The sequence below is a fragment of the Coenobita brevimanus genome, chromosome 26, assembly GCF_032717465.1.
Source record: "Coenobita brevimanus isolate Jiangsu-jjx chromosome 26, ASM3271746v2, whole genome shotgun sequence".
In the NCBI taxonomy this organism is placed as follows: domain Eukaryota; kingdom Metazoa; phylum Arthropoda; class Malacostraca; order Decapoda; family Coenobitidae; genus Coenobita; species Coenobita brevimanus.
Genome location: NC_136979.1, coordinates 37089463 through 37107130, shown reverse-complemented (window position 1 = coordinate 37107130; position 17668 = coordinate 37089463). Strand labels below are relative to the sequence as shown.

The following is a 17668-nucleotide window of genomic DNA, read 5'->3' as shown; positions in this document are numbered from 1 at the left end:
GGTTCGAGGTGTCCTTCCTGAAACGATTGATATTATTTTTGGGACAGTCGAAATGAAAAAGAATGAAAGATATAATCCTTTTTGGTCAGGTGAATTACAGGACGGTGTTCTCGTTGACTTGGAGACTCCCTTGTACCTCTTCTTTCGCGGTCTGTCCAGAATAGTACATTTTCTCTCTCTCTCTCTCTCTCTCGTTACTTCCTGGCGATTTTATTCAGCTTAAAGAGAAACAGCAGGTTGTGGACGGGGGTTAATGGACACCGTTCCTAGCCCGTCATTGTCAAAGGGTCTCTCCTCAGCTGAACAAAATCGTCTGGAGGTAGCAAGGAAGTGGAAAACACGTCGTCGGATTGAAAGGATTAATATCGAGGCAGACTGAATAAGTTAAATGCAAGAGACTATTAACCCCTTCAGTACCATGACCTCATTTTCATTATTTTTTTTATTTTCCACCCCCAGACGATTTTATTCAGTTTGAGATGGATTTTTCGAGCAAGGGAGGATGGGTTGGACTCCATTAACCCACTTCGCAAAGGGTGGTCTGTCATACCTTGATAATTCTCTCGCATGGATTTTTTCTTTTTTTTTTTAATATATTATTAGTATCAACGAATTTTTGCCTCAGTCACGTGCAGGAGGATACCGAGGTGTGGTGTGCAGAATAAATCGCCGAGGATATGGTGCTAAGAAACCAGATCCACTTAGAACACGGCCTAAATTCCAATGGTCAGAACTACGTCATAGCATTCTGTACAAACACAATACAAAAAAATAAAAAATAAAAAATAATGTATAAAAAGTATGAAAGCACGAACACTATCACACATGAATCATACTGCTGGTAAACAATTAACTTTATTAAACACTCTAAATATGAAAATGTACAATACGTATAGTGCCTTATTTCGTCAAAAGTTTCTTATCTACGAGTTCCTTTGTTATTGTAGAGATATCTTTCTCAAACCTATGTATTTATACCCACATGAGTATAAGATTAATGAATTAGACAATACTACGATCAAACACAACGGACGGTGTAATTCTGTTTGTAGTTGCATTAATAACGTAAACAAAAAAAAATAAAACCAACGCTTTCTTTAGCGATAAACAGATAGATATTTTGGTTGAGAGAGAACATTTTAGTTAATCATATTCTATACCACACACGATGTATTACATAATTATCACTATATCAAAAAGTAGAGCCTGAGTGCCACAGATAAAGGCTATGTCATTCTAGCAGTACCGTACTAACAACATACTGTGAGTTTTTTTTTATAACAGGGCACAATGAGTAGGATTATCACGTACGAAAGCATCTGAACACATCACAGTACACATATACTTCCTGCACAAACTCCATGTAATCCTAAAAGCACTGTACATGGAACACTTTTGTTAGGTTTGAGTTAGGCATAATTTTTCACTCCGAATGAACCCGATGCCGTAGGAAACAGCCACGTCCTAGACGAATAACTTCCCTTTAGTGTGGAAAAATGCGTAATTCACAGATATCTAAAAACATCTAACATATTTGATTTGATACAGAAACCGCTGATTTCAGAGTGAATAGTGGGTACATAATTATACAGGAAAAAAAAAAGTGTGGAATGACCAGTTTGAACGTTACGCTGGAAATATTAGAAAACTGTACGAAAGTAACACTGAAAAGAAATTATACATTATTTATGCTAGATATCCAACAAATATATAAAACAGCAATCGACCCCTCTAAAACATACTGACTAGACTGAGCACAATTATATTCTAGACAGGAAACTTTCTCTCCCTCACAAGAAGTCGTAACCAAACGCCAGGAAGTCGGCCATGTATTTTGAGAAGAAGGCCAACTTCTCTTTGTGGCCGAGCTGATTGAAATATTTAGGATCGTATCGTCTGGCGTGGAAGGGCCGATCTGACGAAGGGAAAGGTCCGATGATGTCCTTAGCGCCCAGCCACCCCAGCACGTAGTCGGCGTCCTCCTTCAGCGTCTCGTACTTGCCGATGAAGTCGTACTGCACGGCGCACGGGTTGCATATCTCGTGCATGGAGAGCCAGTGTTCGTTGCGCTGCTCGAAGGTCCCAAAGCCTGGCTCTGAGATGAAGCGGATGAAGTCTGGGAACGTGACGTGATGACCGTCCGTGATGGCGCTCCCTCTGATGGATAGATAGATAAATAGATAGATAGACAAAGATAATACAGATAGTTAGGTCTGTAAGTAGATAATATTCTCGTAAGTAGGTAGGTCGGAAAGAAATGAGAGAGAGAGAGAGAGAGAGACTAATCTACACGTGTAGTTAAATAGATCGACATATATATAGACAGATGAATAGATAGAAAGACAGATGGACTTGTGCCAGTTGCATTATACGAGTATAAGTGATGTTCTCCTCGGAAAGGGCAGCTGATAAACAGGATTTCACAGCATTAAAATATCGCCATTTACATCATCATCATCATCATTGTAATTATCTTCATTATTATTATTATTATTATTATCATCATTATTATTATTATTATTATTTTTATTATTATTGTTTTCTTCATCATTGTCATCATGGTAGATATCGTCATTATCATCATCATCGTCGTCATTGTCATCGTCATTGTCAGCGTCTTCGTTTTATCATTGTCACCATCGTCATCATTAAACTGTTTCATATTATTATAAACAGACCAATAATTCCTCATACACCTGCAATTCTCCTCTATCCTCTTGTTAATCATCCTTAATTTCTCATCTATCCTTCAGCCCTCGTTTTTTTCTTCAGTTCTCATATTTCTGGTCTGTTCTCTATTTTCCGTTATGTCTTTGTCTTCTATCCTCCTGCCTCCTTGTCTTTCTATCCACTTTTTTTTTTTTTTGTCTGTACCCATCCACCTCTCATTCATTCCCTCTCCTGTACTGCTTCTTCGACCTCCCTATCCTCATTCACTTTTTTGTTTTATCCTCATCTGTTATCATTCTGTCACTATACCTATCCTCGTCTCTATTCATCTTCTTTTCGTTCTTCTACCTTCACGTGCATTTCACCTCTGTCTTCCTTCCTGTTTTTATTTCACCTGTATCTGTTTTCTAGTCTTTTTGCGCCTTTCTGTCTTTTCTCTCCTAGCCACTTAATTTCTCCTCTCTCTCTCTCTCTCTCTCTCTCTCTCTCTCTCTCTCTCTCTCTCTCTCTCTCCTCACCTGTACTTCTTCTCTATCCTCCTGCCTATCTCCTTGTGGAAGTCGTACGCGCTAGCCTTGTCCTCGTGCTCCAGCTTATCCTTATAGGCGGATAGGGCGCGGTCGAAGGGATGTCTCACGAACAGGAACTTCTTGTAGGTGCGAAGTTTCTCTGCCTTGTCTTTATTGCCGGCTAGGAGGGGCAGGCGGGTGTGGACGGAGTATCTGAAGGAACAGAGGGGAAGAACAGTTCACAAAGGTTAAAGAAATTGATTATCTTCTGTTTTTTATACTCATCCAAACTACGTCAACTCCACTAAGGCACAATATTTTCAGATCTGGTGAGGCAATGTCAAGTCCGTTTAAGTCCAGTCGCATTTTGCCACATTATCTTAGATCCATTCTAGTCATTCTGAGTCGTTTCAGCCATGTTCATACCCTGATGGATAAATTTACGTCAGTTTTACTCAGTTCCGATCTTCTCAGGTCTTTCCATGCCACTTAACACTTTCAGTCTCCTGAGTAAAATCAACTGGAGTTTGCTGGAACAAAACAATACACAAAACGTGATCGTGAGAGGATTATTGGTGGCAGTATTAACACGCTCAGGCTCCTTTATTTACTCTCAGATGAATAAGATCGTTTGGAATGAAATGAAACATAAATACTTGAGAAAACGGGATCTGTGAGTGCGTTAAGGTTCATCAGATCGATTTAGGTCACGCCCATGAAGCCGTGTACTTAATATCTATATGCAGTGGCAGTGGCGTTCAAGGTTATCGTAATTCAGGCCATTCATTTTTTTGTTTAGATCAGTTCAGGTCGATTGAGGTCACTTCAAGTCATGACCTCTGAGGCGAATGCTAAGGGTAGTTCTGTCGGTGCATTTCTTAAAATATATGTCCACTCAGATCTTTTAGTTTTGGTTGGGATGGGTGGATAGGAGTAGGCAGGATGGCCTCCAATAGTGGTCGATGGCAGTGCACGACAGAGAAATATACACTGCGATGTACTCGGACACTGTAGGTTGACTTGTAACAGTGATAGTCATTTTTAGGATATGCATCAAATCAGAGCAGAAAGGGGTGGAGCGGGTGGAAAGGAGTGGGTGGGATGGGCTGCGGTGGTGGGTGGTGGTGATAGGACTTGACGGAGACTGTACACCCTGCGAAGACAGGAGTTGTCGGTGGGTTGGGAAGGTATAAGTAACTGTCGTATTGTAAGTGGTTTTCGAGATTTCTTAGCATGACTTCCTTCTTGACTCACTCTGCACATTACGCTTCAGTATCGTCTTGTATGTTCCTGTTGAAAGTATGTAAATTCCAAAATGATATAAATGAAATACCGGTTCAAAAAAGTGTTAGCGTCCAATACGCAAAATAAATCGCTAAGGAAAAGGTGGTACGGAGCTTCATATGTCACCTAGAATACGGCCATAATAGATTTCTCGCAATTTCAGTTGGTAAGAAAAAAAAATGTTGTGGATGGAAAGGATGGGTTGGGATAAAAGTCTGTAATTTAGGTGGCATAAGAGACTACGTAGACCCCTTTCGTTAGCGATTTATTTTCCATATGGCACCTTAACATTTCCTTGCATGTTATTTATGTCACTTTAATACCTGCATAGACTACAGACTGTAGCAATAACATACAAGAGGATACTGAAGTACCATGTGCAGAATAAATCGCAAAAGAAGAGGTGTTACCAAATCTCCAAAGGCACTAACAATACGATTGAGTGGTTGGATAGTGGGACGGAGTAGGACGAGTATATGTACGACGCGAGCAAAGTATAGGGGGCGGTGTATAAGACGAGGGGAAAAAAAAAATGACGGGGAAGAAGGGGATTGGGGATTATTCCTCCATGCTAGACCTAGATAGACCATATAGCCCTTGTTAGGGTTACAGGAGAGCGCTACCTCTCCCAGCAAGGATGCTACGATGCTATCCGGGCGCGGCGCGAACTCTCGACCTCTCTTTCTCCAGTCACACGCTTTACCACTGAGCCATCCCTCTCCCCAGGCGGAAGAGTGGGAAAGGGAGAAAAAGAGTGGAAAAAGGAAAAGAGGAGTGGGTGGGACGCGCTGCAAGTGTGAGGAGTGGGTGGGACGCGCTGCAAGTGTGACGAGTGGGTGGGGGCAGGGTGAAGACAATACATCCTTCAAAGTCTTATTATAGCTATTATTGGCTGCGTACAAGTATAAGTATGGTGTAGGCTTACTCAAAAGATTATTCCGAAGTTCAGCACGTGCTGTTTCCATATGCCTGTCATTTTGCGACGCACGTACAAACTATCTTATTTAACCCTTTAGCCGCCAAATTAATTTATTTGGAACGAGGAAACCTTTGGCAGGCAAAAGATTAGAGACCAATATATTTACTTCAGGCAAACGGACACCACTCACCCACCTGTCTATCGTGGCCAGATCTTTGTCGGGAGGAACCACACCTGTCATCTTCATCCACACCCTCTTCCAGCTCGTACACGCTACCTGAGGGAGTCGTGGTATAGGTGAATGAGTGAGGGAGTTGGGGAATGCATGACCAAATGAGAGGGCGTGTGTGGGAGTGAGGAATAAGTGAGTGGGTGAGGGGGTATTGAAGTGCGGAAGTGTGTAAACGAGGTGGTGAGGTAGCGTGGAAGTTGGTAGTGTGGAAGGGGGTGTTGGGGTGTAGAAGTGGGTGAAAAAGTGAGTGTGTGAGGGAGTTAGTAACAAGACGGGAGGATGAGGATGGTAAGTGAATGCGATGCGGTGAATAGGAGTGGATGAGAAAGTGAGTGAATGGGTGAGGGAGTGTGGGAGTGGAGGAATAACTGCATGGGTGAGGGGGTCAGCAAGAAAGCGGGAGGATGTGGATGAGGAGGGCAGGTGAGTAAGCACTGGAGTAAATGAATGCGAGATGAGGAAGTGAATGAGAGAATATAGGAGTTGTGGATGACAGCATATTGCCATGGAGTGAGTGGATGAATGAGTGGATGAGACGATGACTGAGTGGATGAATAGATGAGGGGTGAGTGGATGAGACAGTGCAGGAGTGGATGGATGATGGAGTATGAGAATAGACAGTGGATGGGCAAATGAAAGCTTGAAGGAGTAAATAATAAGATAAAAGAAAGAGCAGACGTCAAAGTGGATGAGAATGAGGGTTAGTGTGTGGGTAACAAAGAGAGAGAGAGAGAGAGAGAGAGAGAGAGAGAGAGAGAGAGAGAGAGAGAGAGAGAGAGAGAGAGAGAGGGAGGTAGAGAACGAGATGTTGAGAGAAAAGCGCAAGTGACGGAAAGTAGGAAACAGATAAACCAATGCATTTTCGACATTTCAATATAGTGTAAAACGTCCTCTCACTGAAGAGTCAGTATAGTAGTAGTCCATCATGAGAAACTAAATGAAAAAAAATAATAAAAAAAATACAAAACACTAATTTAAATGGCTGCAAACTTAAATGTCCGCGAACTTGCTCCCTCCCACGGCGATACCACGTGACTGTCTGGCGTCTGACCGGCGGTCCGGGAGAGCCTCACTCAGAGTATGTGATGCTGTTGTGAGCGGCGGGTGCTCGAGCTGGCCAGGGTGATTGAACCAGCTAATTATCGTGACAAACGGGAAATGGTGAGCAAAATTAATAGTACTTTTTTGGAGTTAGAGAAGTCGCTGAGTCATAGAAGACGCATGCATATCTCACGAGTACATCACACCGCCCACGCTTCATACCACACCTCCACAGTAACACCTCGCACTGGCACACCTCATAGTTATACCTCCCTTTGTCACACATCACGCTACAACACCACACACACTTCTCACAGTCACACCTCACATTCCCACACCTCACTACAGCATCTCGCACTAATCGCATCATGCACAATCACACCTCCGGCCTCCTACAACAGATACTCCAGACAACCTATAAGTATATATGCAGCTTAGACTCAGCTTGTCAATTAGCATGCCTAAACAAGCGAATTGATTGTTGAACTGGAGTGATCGGGAGGCTGACTGCTTGAAGTCCGCCACGTGGTCTGTCTGCGGCTCTGCGCGTGCCTGTCGCCGCCTCCTCCACAAGATGGCTGTCCCTTACCGTTTGTTTAGACTCAAGCGCGGTGCGGTACATGGCGATCTGTGTTATTTCAAAGAGCGTGGGAAGAGTAGGGGATACGAGGTGCAGCATTGTGAGGTGTATCTGCGGGGTGTGGCAGTAGCAGGTGTACTAATGTGTGATGCCAGTGTTGTGAAGTGTGGCAGTATGAGGTGTGGTAGTGTATGGCTTTTGTGTAACGTGCAATGTGAGATGTGTGGGTTGGGTGACAGCGGTGAGGTGTGCTAGCATCTTCTACTGCATATTGTCTTTCCTAACCCTCTGTAGTTCTTACCTGTGTGTTTTCTATGTTAGGTACTTGTAATTAATGTTATTGCTTCGTGCCGGAAATCATAATTGAATATTTTGGTACAGTGAGGGTTATAGCTGAGACAGGAGATAAGAGATGTAGTTATGCAGTTCCTGTGCAATTTAGTGTATAAGCTCACGATGCTGCTTCTGTTTAGAGGCATTGATTATCTTCAGTGTTAATGACGTTCATATTACAGTTTGCGATGATATTGATGTATAGAGACAATTACAATGCATTGCGATACGATCTCTGTATTAGTATTAAGTTTAGGATATGCGTGTGTGTGTGTGTAATTCACCGGGTCGGTCAGGATCACTTGATGGTCATGATGGTCAGCTTTTACCCTCCCGGAAGGGAGCTGAGAGCTCATATAGTCCGATCTAAGGGCAAGGCTGTGACCTTCACACACGCACACACCCGTCCCCTTGCTCAAGGGGGACAGTAAGCACCCACATCGTCAGTGAAACTTTTCGCAACCTGAGCGAGGCGCGAACTCCCGTCCACCAGGTGGCAAGCGGGAACGTTACCACTGCACCAGCGAGTGTGTGTGTGTGTGTGTGTGTGTGTGTGTGTGTGTGTGTGTGATGCAAGAAAGAAGGAACCAAAGGTCAGGGGATGTCTACCGAAGCTGATGATGCTAGAAGCACGATCAATGCCGATGTTGTTGCTTTTGTAAAATACAGCCATATGATAATGATGTTTATAGGACGACTTACTGTACATTAGTGCTGTTGCTTGAAGGTGTCATTTTCTTTGCAATGACAAGGATCATGTTGATATTTCGAACTGATATTTTTTTAGGCATAATGAATGTATAGTGATGTTTATGATGATGTTAGTATTATGTCTTAGATGATGTAGGTGTTCGTAAACAGGATCTGTCCAAGAGTTAAAGATTATGCTGCCTTTACAATAGCCCTGTATCTTTACCTAATAACCCCACTAAACTCCTGCTGCCTTATCTCTCCCTCCTATCTATTCTTACTTCCTTTCGCTTCCCTCCGCCTTACTGCCTCTCTACCCCTCTGTTTTCCTTTCCTCCTTCCCCCTCTTAACTGTTTCTCCTTTTTACAGCCACTTTCCTTACTCCTTTCCTCCCCCTCCATAGTTTTCCCCCTTTTCTGCTACTTATTCCTCCCTTTCCTCCCTGCCTCTCTATTCCTCCGTCTGCTCCTCTCCCTTTCATCCTCCTGTTCCGCCCTCTTTCCTTTCGTTTCCTCATCCCGTTCCACCCTCTTTTCTTCATCTCTTCTTCTCTCCCTGTTTTCTTACTTCATCCCTCTCTCTCTCTTTTCTCACGGTACAACATCCCTCCGTCTGTCCAAACAATCAGTCAGTGCAGTCAATTAACCAAATCTCACTATTCCTCTCTCCATCCGCACAACCATATATCCACCAACCTCTTTCAGTCTGTCTATCTACCTATCTAATCTATCTACCTATCTATCTATCTATCTGTATCCATCAGTCTATCTAGCTGTCTAGCTGCCTATCCATCTGTCTGTCAATTTATCTATCTATCTATCTAGCTCACCTTTGGCACGAAGCAATAGATGGCTTTCCTTGCATCGTCGAAGTGCATGTGTGCCATCATGAATGCAGTGAGGGGCAGGCTGATGTTTAGGGCTTTACAGGTCTCTCCCACCCTCTGCTTCAGATCCTCACTCCGCTCCTTGGGGCCGGCCTGGGCTGGGAGTAGCAGGACAGGCAGGGTAGGGTTAGGCAGAGTTGTTAAAGTAGGGCAGGAAGGGTAACGTTGTTTAGAAAGAGCAGAGAAGGAAGAGTTGACGGAACGGGTCATTTCAGCATACTGAGTAATAAGTCTTCGTGGCATGATATTCAGTCAGCATTAGTTATGAGTTAGGAATGAGTCTCCTTGGTTACTAGTCAAATCAACCCTCCAGTCTGAAACTTGGCCATGAAGTGAGAAGAAAGGAGGTAGATCTTCGTCAAGTTAGAACAAATGCGCTCCAGCATTAGCTTGCGTTAAGGTGGCAGTGGAGATGGGGATTCCGGGTCTTTTCTAACGTGAATAAAATCGTCTGGTTGTAACAATAAAAGATAAATCACCATGCCGAAGGAGAGACATACTATTACCTGGTTGTGGTTGTGGTTGGTGGTGGTGTGGTGGTTGTGGGTCTTCATTCTGGGCGTACTGCTGTAGGTACTGAATCTGCTCCTCCGTGAACGACACGGTACCCGCACCTACGGGGGTGATGGTGAGGTGAGACAGATGGAGATGCTTGGTGTGTGTGTGTGTGTGTGTGTGTGTGTGTGTGTGTGTGTGTGTGTGTGTGTGTGTGTGGTGTATTGCTTTGCGTTGCTTTGTGTTGTGCGTGTCGAGGAGAGGTGTACTTGGTGGGGTTACTTTATGTGAATGGAGTGGGAGGGGGGTAATAGAGTTAAGAAGTGGTGCAATAGGTGAATGGCTAAATGGAAGGCTATATAGTGATCAGTAATCGTGATGGATTTTTTTTTTTTTTTTTCAGTATTGACACTTGTTTTAAGTCACAAACTCGGGATATTCTCTCTATCTCTCTCTCTCTCTCTCTCTCTCTCTCTCTCTCTCTCTCTCTCTCTCTCTCTCTCTCTCACCGTCTCTAGGCATCTTGGCAATAATGGTAGCCAGGAGGAGCATCGTTGCCATCACGGACAAGATCATGAACTGTCGCCCATTTCGCCCCCACATCCTGAAATATTAGAGGTTTCGTAAATACACGCACACATATTATTATTATTATTATTATTATTATTATTATTATTATTATTATTATCATCATCATTATTAGTATTGTTGTTGTTATCAATCATCATCATTTTGAAGTACTGGTTGATGATTTTTATTTTTGGCATTAATTTGTTTATGAAGAATGTGTGTGGAGCACGTAGTGGTGGATAGGATCAGAATGTGTGTGTGTGTGTGTGTGTGTGTGTGTGTGTGTGTGTATTAGCAAAAGGGTATAGACAGAGGATCGATTTTTTTGTGTGTGTCCGTCAGACTCTGGACATAGGAGTCACAGCCTGTTCCCGAGGCCCATTAGTTTTCCTACGTACCACACACCACCACATGTTACCATTGGTTGGATGATATACGAATACCTGTATGTGTAAGTAGCCTACGGAAGAGCACATGACAAAAGTTAGGGCTTCCGTTTTTTACCTTGATACTCGACGGGTTGCCTGTCTGAAAGTTCATGATGTGAAAAAAGAAAAAGAAAAAGAAAAAATGCAGATGGTTAGGCTTGTGAAGTGGAGCCAGGATTCGAGGGCTTGAATGTGACTGAGTGGCCCATTTCCCTTGGCATGGTTTTGGCAGGTCGTTCATTTTCGTACCTTCTCCTTCCTTGTTTCTGGATCCTAGTACTACTGTATGCGACTATTCTTACAATTTGGGATGAGGTAGCTGGTTGAGGGTCTAACTTAACTCTTCACCCTGATGACGTATTTCTAATTTTACTCACGCGAATAACAGATTATTTTATTTGTTTGGAAGGACCTCTAGCGGTGGAAGGGTCAGTGAAGGCTAAGCCCCCGAGTTTGAAGGCTGCCTCGTAAATGATTAAAACTGCGTAGAGGTAGCAAGAAAGAGAATACATTGGGATAAAGAAGTTTGAGCTGGGACAAACAGATCAAATTAACACCATTTCCGACCCCGTCCCCGATAACTGATACAGTTTGTGATTCACGATGTTTTACCGAATTTCATGGAAGCATCGTTCGTTCGTTGAAAGATTCCCTGCACATATAGTGCAGGCCGGACCATACATTAGCCCGGTCAGTGGGGTATGGGCTGATTAAAAAAGAGTAAGTGGGGAGAACAGGACCTGGGGAATGTCCCAGCACACACGTCCTGTCTCCTGACTGGCTTTGTGGTGTGTGCATGGAAGCAAAACCTAGTAAATGCAACAAAGCAAGGATTTTACTTTATCCCAAATGCCTGTATGCTCATGGCTTTCGGAAGGAGCAGGGTATTGGGGAATAAGAGTTCGTTAAGGATATTTTGTGGATGCTGCTGCCTCATATTCATGGAGATTACAGAACTGGGCCTATTTTCTGTTCAGTTTCTAGGCGTGCAGTGTCCACTTCTCCATACTGATTGTTGAGCTGTAGCAAGAGATCAGCACCAGACCTTGGTGCTAGTCATGTAAAAGTGCTTTAGGAAGGATGCAGAGCCGTACTGTTGTCTTATTCTGCCACTTAGCTACGGGAATAAGTAGTAAAAGGAAAATCTCCGCCGAGTTAAAATGAAGGAATTACTGATAATTACCTTTTTTTTTTTTTTGTATGCGTATCTTTTTATATATAATTTCTGGATGGTGAGGGTTATTACCTTCATTCCCATCCTGCTTAGAATACGTTCCTTTGGCTTATATATTGTCGGAACATTTTAAAAACCCAACGTAAGTTTTGTCACGTCCCTGTATCATAGAAAACCAGCCATGATAACATTGTTTACAGAAAATTGCAAGTATTGAAGGGTAACTACCAATTTCTCCAAACCTCTCTTTCACTCCTCTGCCCTTTTTTGGCTAAATGAGTTCATCCAATTATTATTTTTTTTTTTTCCACTATTTTTCGGGAACACCTCCAATACCGTATGAAAGTCTGGGGTCGGATTCACAGACAAACTTTACAGTTATGGTGTGTTTATTTTGCAGGAAAGACAAGGAAAGGGGTTTGTCTAGTCTTCATGTGTGTCTTGTTTTTTTAAGTAGAAGCAGATCCTAGATGATAGATAATTGTACGTAAGGTGTCTGAATATGAATCCTGAGTGGTTTGAAGATGGTTTCTGGTGGACACTCCCTTTGCACTTTTTTTTTTTTCCCTTACTGTACATTTCCCCCCCTCCTTTCCCTCCGTTTCGTTGATGCCTTGATTTATTGTCGTTGTACAGTGGTAGTTAGCAAGAGGAAGTTAGATGTAACTCTGATAAATCCCTTCACTGCAAGAGGCTTCCGTTAAGTTGAAAGCCGCTTGGAACTAACGAGATAAAAAACAGAAAAAGACATTACACCGAAGGAGTTAAGGGCAAGAACACATTCCTAGATCTAGTTCCCTACCTACCTCTTCCTTTCACTCCATCTCATAGGGTTTGCTGTCTATAGGGATGTTTGTTTAGTCTATGAGGAGAAGTTTCCGTAATATTTCAGCTGTTCCGCCCATATTTTTCCTCCGGTTACCATCCCAACGCAGAGAGAGGATTGGACATTCATTCTCGCCTCTCTATAGCATCTCCTTACTCGCTTATACCCTTTCTACTCTCATTTGACCTAAAATTGCCATATTTCCATCTTGAATGCAGAGTTGTACCAGTAGATTAACACTGAAAAATGGTGCTAGTCACGAAGAAGTGCTATGGAAATTGCGCAGGTCCACAAGATAGTTTATTTCTACGTGGTACTGTAATTTATTCTTGTCTCTTATTTATACCCCATGTTAATGTAAAAAAGAAAAAATGTAAATAACATACAAGAAAGTGATAAGTAGTTCTATGCAAAATAAATCTCTAAGGAAGAGGTGTTAGGAAGCCTCTTAAGTTGAAGAGAATGCGGTCCTTACTTTGTTTCTCACAGATGTTGCTGTTTGATACGATATGGTAGCTGATCGTAAGTTTGTCCGTAAATCTGCTGTCCCCAAGTCTTTGCGCAATGTGAAACCCTGGGGTTGGATGCTCAGACATTTACAGTTGATATCCCGTCGTAACTTCGATATGGTTTTGCAGGAAGAACTAGACAAGGGAAGATTTTTGCACTCTTATACTTGAGCTTCCTGCAGAACACAGTTATAACCTGCTGTAATTTTCGTGTCGTAACTTAAGATTTACAAATGAGTTACAACGGGACAACGAGGAAGATTCTACATCCTCCGTGTCACTCCTACATATCAAAACTGAGTTATGACAGCGAACTGGTCGACTCGTAAGTGCGTTGGGGCATCCCGATCCAGGCTACGACGGGCAGCTGAAACAATGGACTGTGTTAGAAGAGGCTTTAAAGGTTTCGAAACTCCTTCTTTAGCGATTTATTTTGTGTTTCACCTTAACAGTCTCTTGTATGTTCATTTTTGCCGTTTTAATATCAACATACTTTTCGTCAGTAGCGTAAACAAGAAGATAAGTTGGTGTCATGTGCAATATAAACCGGTAAAGAAGAGGTGCTACGAAATGTTCGAAGCCACTTGGAATACGTTTATGGTTGACGACTGTACAGACTGGGGTAAACATAGGCAACGCTGAGCTGTTGCAACCCTCTATCTGACCACGTACAAACTCTCCACCTCCCTGCACAACTAACCAAGCTCATAACGGACCTCACCCCCCCCCCCAATCTTTTCTTGTGGGCCCTTCAGATTCCATGCGCATGTCGCATGGAAATCTCTGGATTTTTTTGTTACTTTTTCGTTAAACAAAAACTACTTAAGACCCAGCATTCTACCTATCAAAAGGCGCCAGTTCACTATAAGACACATAACTATGTGAAATTTCATGACTGTAGTGAATACTTTCTGAATTCTGGCTCGGAAACGAAATCTCATCGCTAGGCCAGCTGCATTGCCGCCCAATCTCCCAGTTCTACGGACGGACACCTATTGATCCCAGTAATAACAACACCTTCCTCTGACTGTTAGATGGAGGGTAAAAAATAAATAAATAAATAAATAAAAATCGCAAGTGGATCTGCTGGTCGGCAGTGAAATCGAACCCTGGATTTTATTACATTCAAGTCATGCCCTTTCCTGACTGATCGTGTCTCCATGTTTTTTTTTTTTTTTTTTTTTGACAAGTCATGCATATTCCAGGGCTTCTGTGTCGCCAGGAATGACAGGAGGGAGGGAGAGAGAGAGAGAGAGAGAGAGAGAGAGAGAGAGAGAGAGAGAGAATTTAGTGTGTGTGTGTGTGTGTATTTCACCAGGTCGGTCAGGATCACTTGATGGTCGTGATCGTCAGCGTTTTACCCTCCCGGAAGGGAGCTGAGAGCTAATATAGTCCGATCTAAGGGGAAGGCTGTGACCTTCACACACACACACCCGTCCCCTTGCTCCAGGGGGACAGTAACCACCCACTTCATCAGTGAAACTTTTCGCAACATGAGCGAGGCGCGAACTCCCGTCCACCAGTTGGCAAGCGAGAACGTTATCACTGCACCAGCGAGCGGTGTGTGTGTGTGTGTGTGTGTGTGTGTGTGTGTGTGTGTGTGTGTGTGTGTGTGTGTGTGTGTGTGTGAAGAGAGAGAGAGAGAGACAGACAGACAGACAGACAGAGAATTTATTGTGTGTGTGTGTGTGTGTGTGTGTGTGTGTGTGTGTGTGTGTGTGTGTGTGTGTGTGTGTGGAGAGAGAGAGAGAGAGAGAGAGAGAGAACCTTTAACTCCCTCCCCCCAGGTGATGTGGTGGTGGTGGTGGTAGTAGGGATGGCAGCTCTAACCACAGCAGTCATTACGTACCCTAGCAACCCTGGTACCCCCTTTAGTACCAGCATGTCTTCTTTATAGCTTACCCAGGGCGATTTCACCACTCGTCTTGAAGTGTTTAGACTCGCCAGAAACTTTATTACGATGACGGTCTCTGTTTCGTTCATGATACTGTCCCCACGACTTTATGCAGATTAGCGAAGACCTCATTTAGGATATTGCTTTTCTCAGCCTTGTCTTGGATTCATAGGCTATTCTGTTTTTACACTAACTTTGCCTAAAAGTACCATCCCTCCATCTTAACTGCTGAGATTAACACTAAGAATATGGTGCTAGTTATAAAGAAATGCTATGGAGAGGATATAGAGCCATAGTATTGTCTTATTCATTGTGTTAAATTAGCTACAAGACATAAGTCTAGTCGAAGTTAAGGTAGAATGACTATACTTGTATGCCTTACTGACAGCCTTCCCTGTAACAAACAGCCTCGAAAGGACCGATTAATCTGTTGCTATTAGCTTTCCACTGTACACCTTTGAAGTGCAGTCTTGCCTCTGTTTTATCCCTGCTTTCATCATCATGTATGAGAGTGCTCTGACTGGGAGGAGGAGGAGGAGGAGGAGGAGGAGGAGGAGGAGGAGGAGGAGGAGACCTACAACAACTGGGAGAGATATAAGTTGCGAGAGTTATGTGGAGGAGGGTGGTTGTGTGTCATGGGAACAGAGTGATCGTTGTTGAGTAAGGGACTGCAACTCATGGATGTCCTTTTGTCGAGTCATCCCTCACAAGATGCGGCATCAGACGGTGGACAGATATTTGCTACAAAATTGTCTCATGATGACTGTTAGCGTTAGCTGGTGCTCTCAGTCCATCATAAGTACAACTTGTCAACTCCGGAATTGTTTTCCCGTCTGTACTTCCCACTGCTTATGGCGTCCAATCGTTTAAACTTCAAGTGTCCAAGTATCTTGAGATGAACGGATCTTGATTTTGTCTGTCATCTCATTTTCTCATGGAAAGACAACTTTTTTGCAGGCTTCCAGCCTCTGATTTTTTTTCCCATGAAAATCAGATTCCATAAATATTGCAATGGATTAGCATTTCTGTTTACTGTCGGCTTCATTTTTTTTTCTACCAACATATAGTTTTGTACGTCAAATGCGAGAAATCGACGACGACAGAGTACCTTATTGTATCTGGAATAATTCCTGAATCAGTTCAGTATACTTTATGCTATATATGGCATGTATTGAAGGGGCTGCTGGAGTTAGAAGCAATTGTCATTAATCACTCATTACGACGGCAACTTCCCGTGACACTCCTGCTACTCCCACACGAACCTTTTGAGCAAAGGAAGAACTTCGTGGTCAAAGAGTAATGTTAGATGATGGCGCCGAAGACGAAGCTCGGGTGCTTGGTGCGAGAGGGGCTTGAGAGCCGAAGATGACAGGTGTTGTGATCGTAAATATGGGTCTGTGGTTTAGTTTACTGCAGGTAATGTAAGAGGTTAACGACTCCAAGCCTTCTCCACGCCCGCCAACACACACGTCATCAGTCACTCAGTTACCATCATTTTTCCTCTTTGTTGCATCTTATTCCTCCTAGTGCCATGCTATTCTCTATGAACGGGTCAGTGATATCAGCAGCAAAGCCAACCAAGTCATCGTTACTCTTTCAAACAGCAGGGATGTCCACCGGCTTAATAAATCATCAAACTGTAACCAGAATAAATACATACCTGGATTCCTGCTCTTTAAAGCCTAACTAGCTAATTCAGTACGATAATTTTTTCTGTTCACCTCTTACCTGCATCTGGTGATAAAATTCAGCTTTCCAGAGACACTCTCAAACTGGAGATTGGTGGGTTCACAGTCCTTCATTTTGCGTAAACCAAGAAATATTATTGTAGAAAGCTGCGTACCACTGTTTATCGACACCTTCAGTTACTGGTACTGTGCGTAAATGAATGTGAATGCGAGATAAAACTAATTCTGAACTGACTAAATCCATTTTGCTCAAACTTGTCCTAAAACTGGCATCTCTTCATCTTGAGTGCCCATTTGTAAGAGCAGATTACCACTGCAATATGGTGTTATTCACGAAGCGGTGGCTAATATGGAAGGGATGAGGAGACGTAGCATTGTCTTTTTCTGCCACTGAGCTTCGTGAAATTAGCTGTAAAAAGGCGAAAATCTGGGCCAGGTTAAAGTAAAATAGGTACAGTAACTAGTATCAATGTGAATTCTTGAGTTTTATCACATTGCGCTTGCTGTATCATGTACCGGCATGAAATCTGTCTGGTGAAATAACAAACACACAAGCGAGTCTGCGATTTGTGTTTGTATTTGTATATCCACCCATGCATAAATAAAACTTAGGACCGTATTCTAGGTGACTAACGAGGCTTCGTTGCACCTCATCTCTGCTGATTTATTTTGCATTTTACACCATATTCTCTCTCTCTCTCTCTCTCTCTCTCTCTCTTGCATAATATCGACACATGTGGCACTGATTGCATAGGAGAAGATATTGTGCCATTTTTAATTTCAAAATAAATCGCTGAGCAAGACGTGTTACGAAATCTACAAAGCCACATAGAATACGACCCAGGGAGGCTGCATGAAAAGGATGCTGAGTTGTAATTGAAAAATAAATCGCTAAGGAAGAGATTTTACGAAATCTCCAGATCTACTCATTAAATAATC

At 42.9% G+C, this 17668-nt stretch overlaps 1 protein-coding gene across 1 annotated transcript; it reads right to left on the bottom strand.

The window, feature by feature from the left end:
* Nucleotides 1–1702: 1702 nt before the first annotated feature.
* LOC145394011 (carbohydrate sulfotransferase 13-like) lies at nt 1703–16843 on the bottom strand. The gene is made up of 7 exons (XM_080267981.1): nt 16770–16843; nt 10150–10244; nt 9652–9759; nt 9089–9243; nt 5577–5659; nt 3189–3392; nt 1703–2157 (listed from the first exon to the last, which is right to left on the bottom strand). The coding sequence occupies exons 1-7, from the start codon at nt 16841–16843 to the stop codon at nt 1791–1793; spliced, it is 1086 nt and encodes a 361-aa protein (XP_080124107.1). The 3' UTR covers nt 1703–1790.
* Nucleotides 16844–17668: the final 825 nt, after the last annotated feature.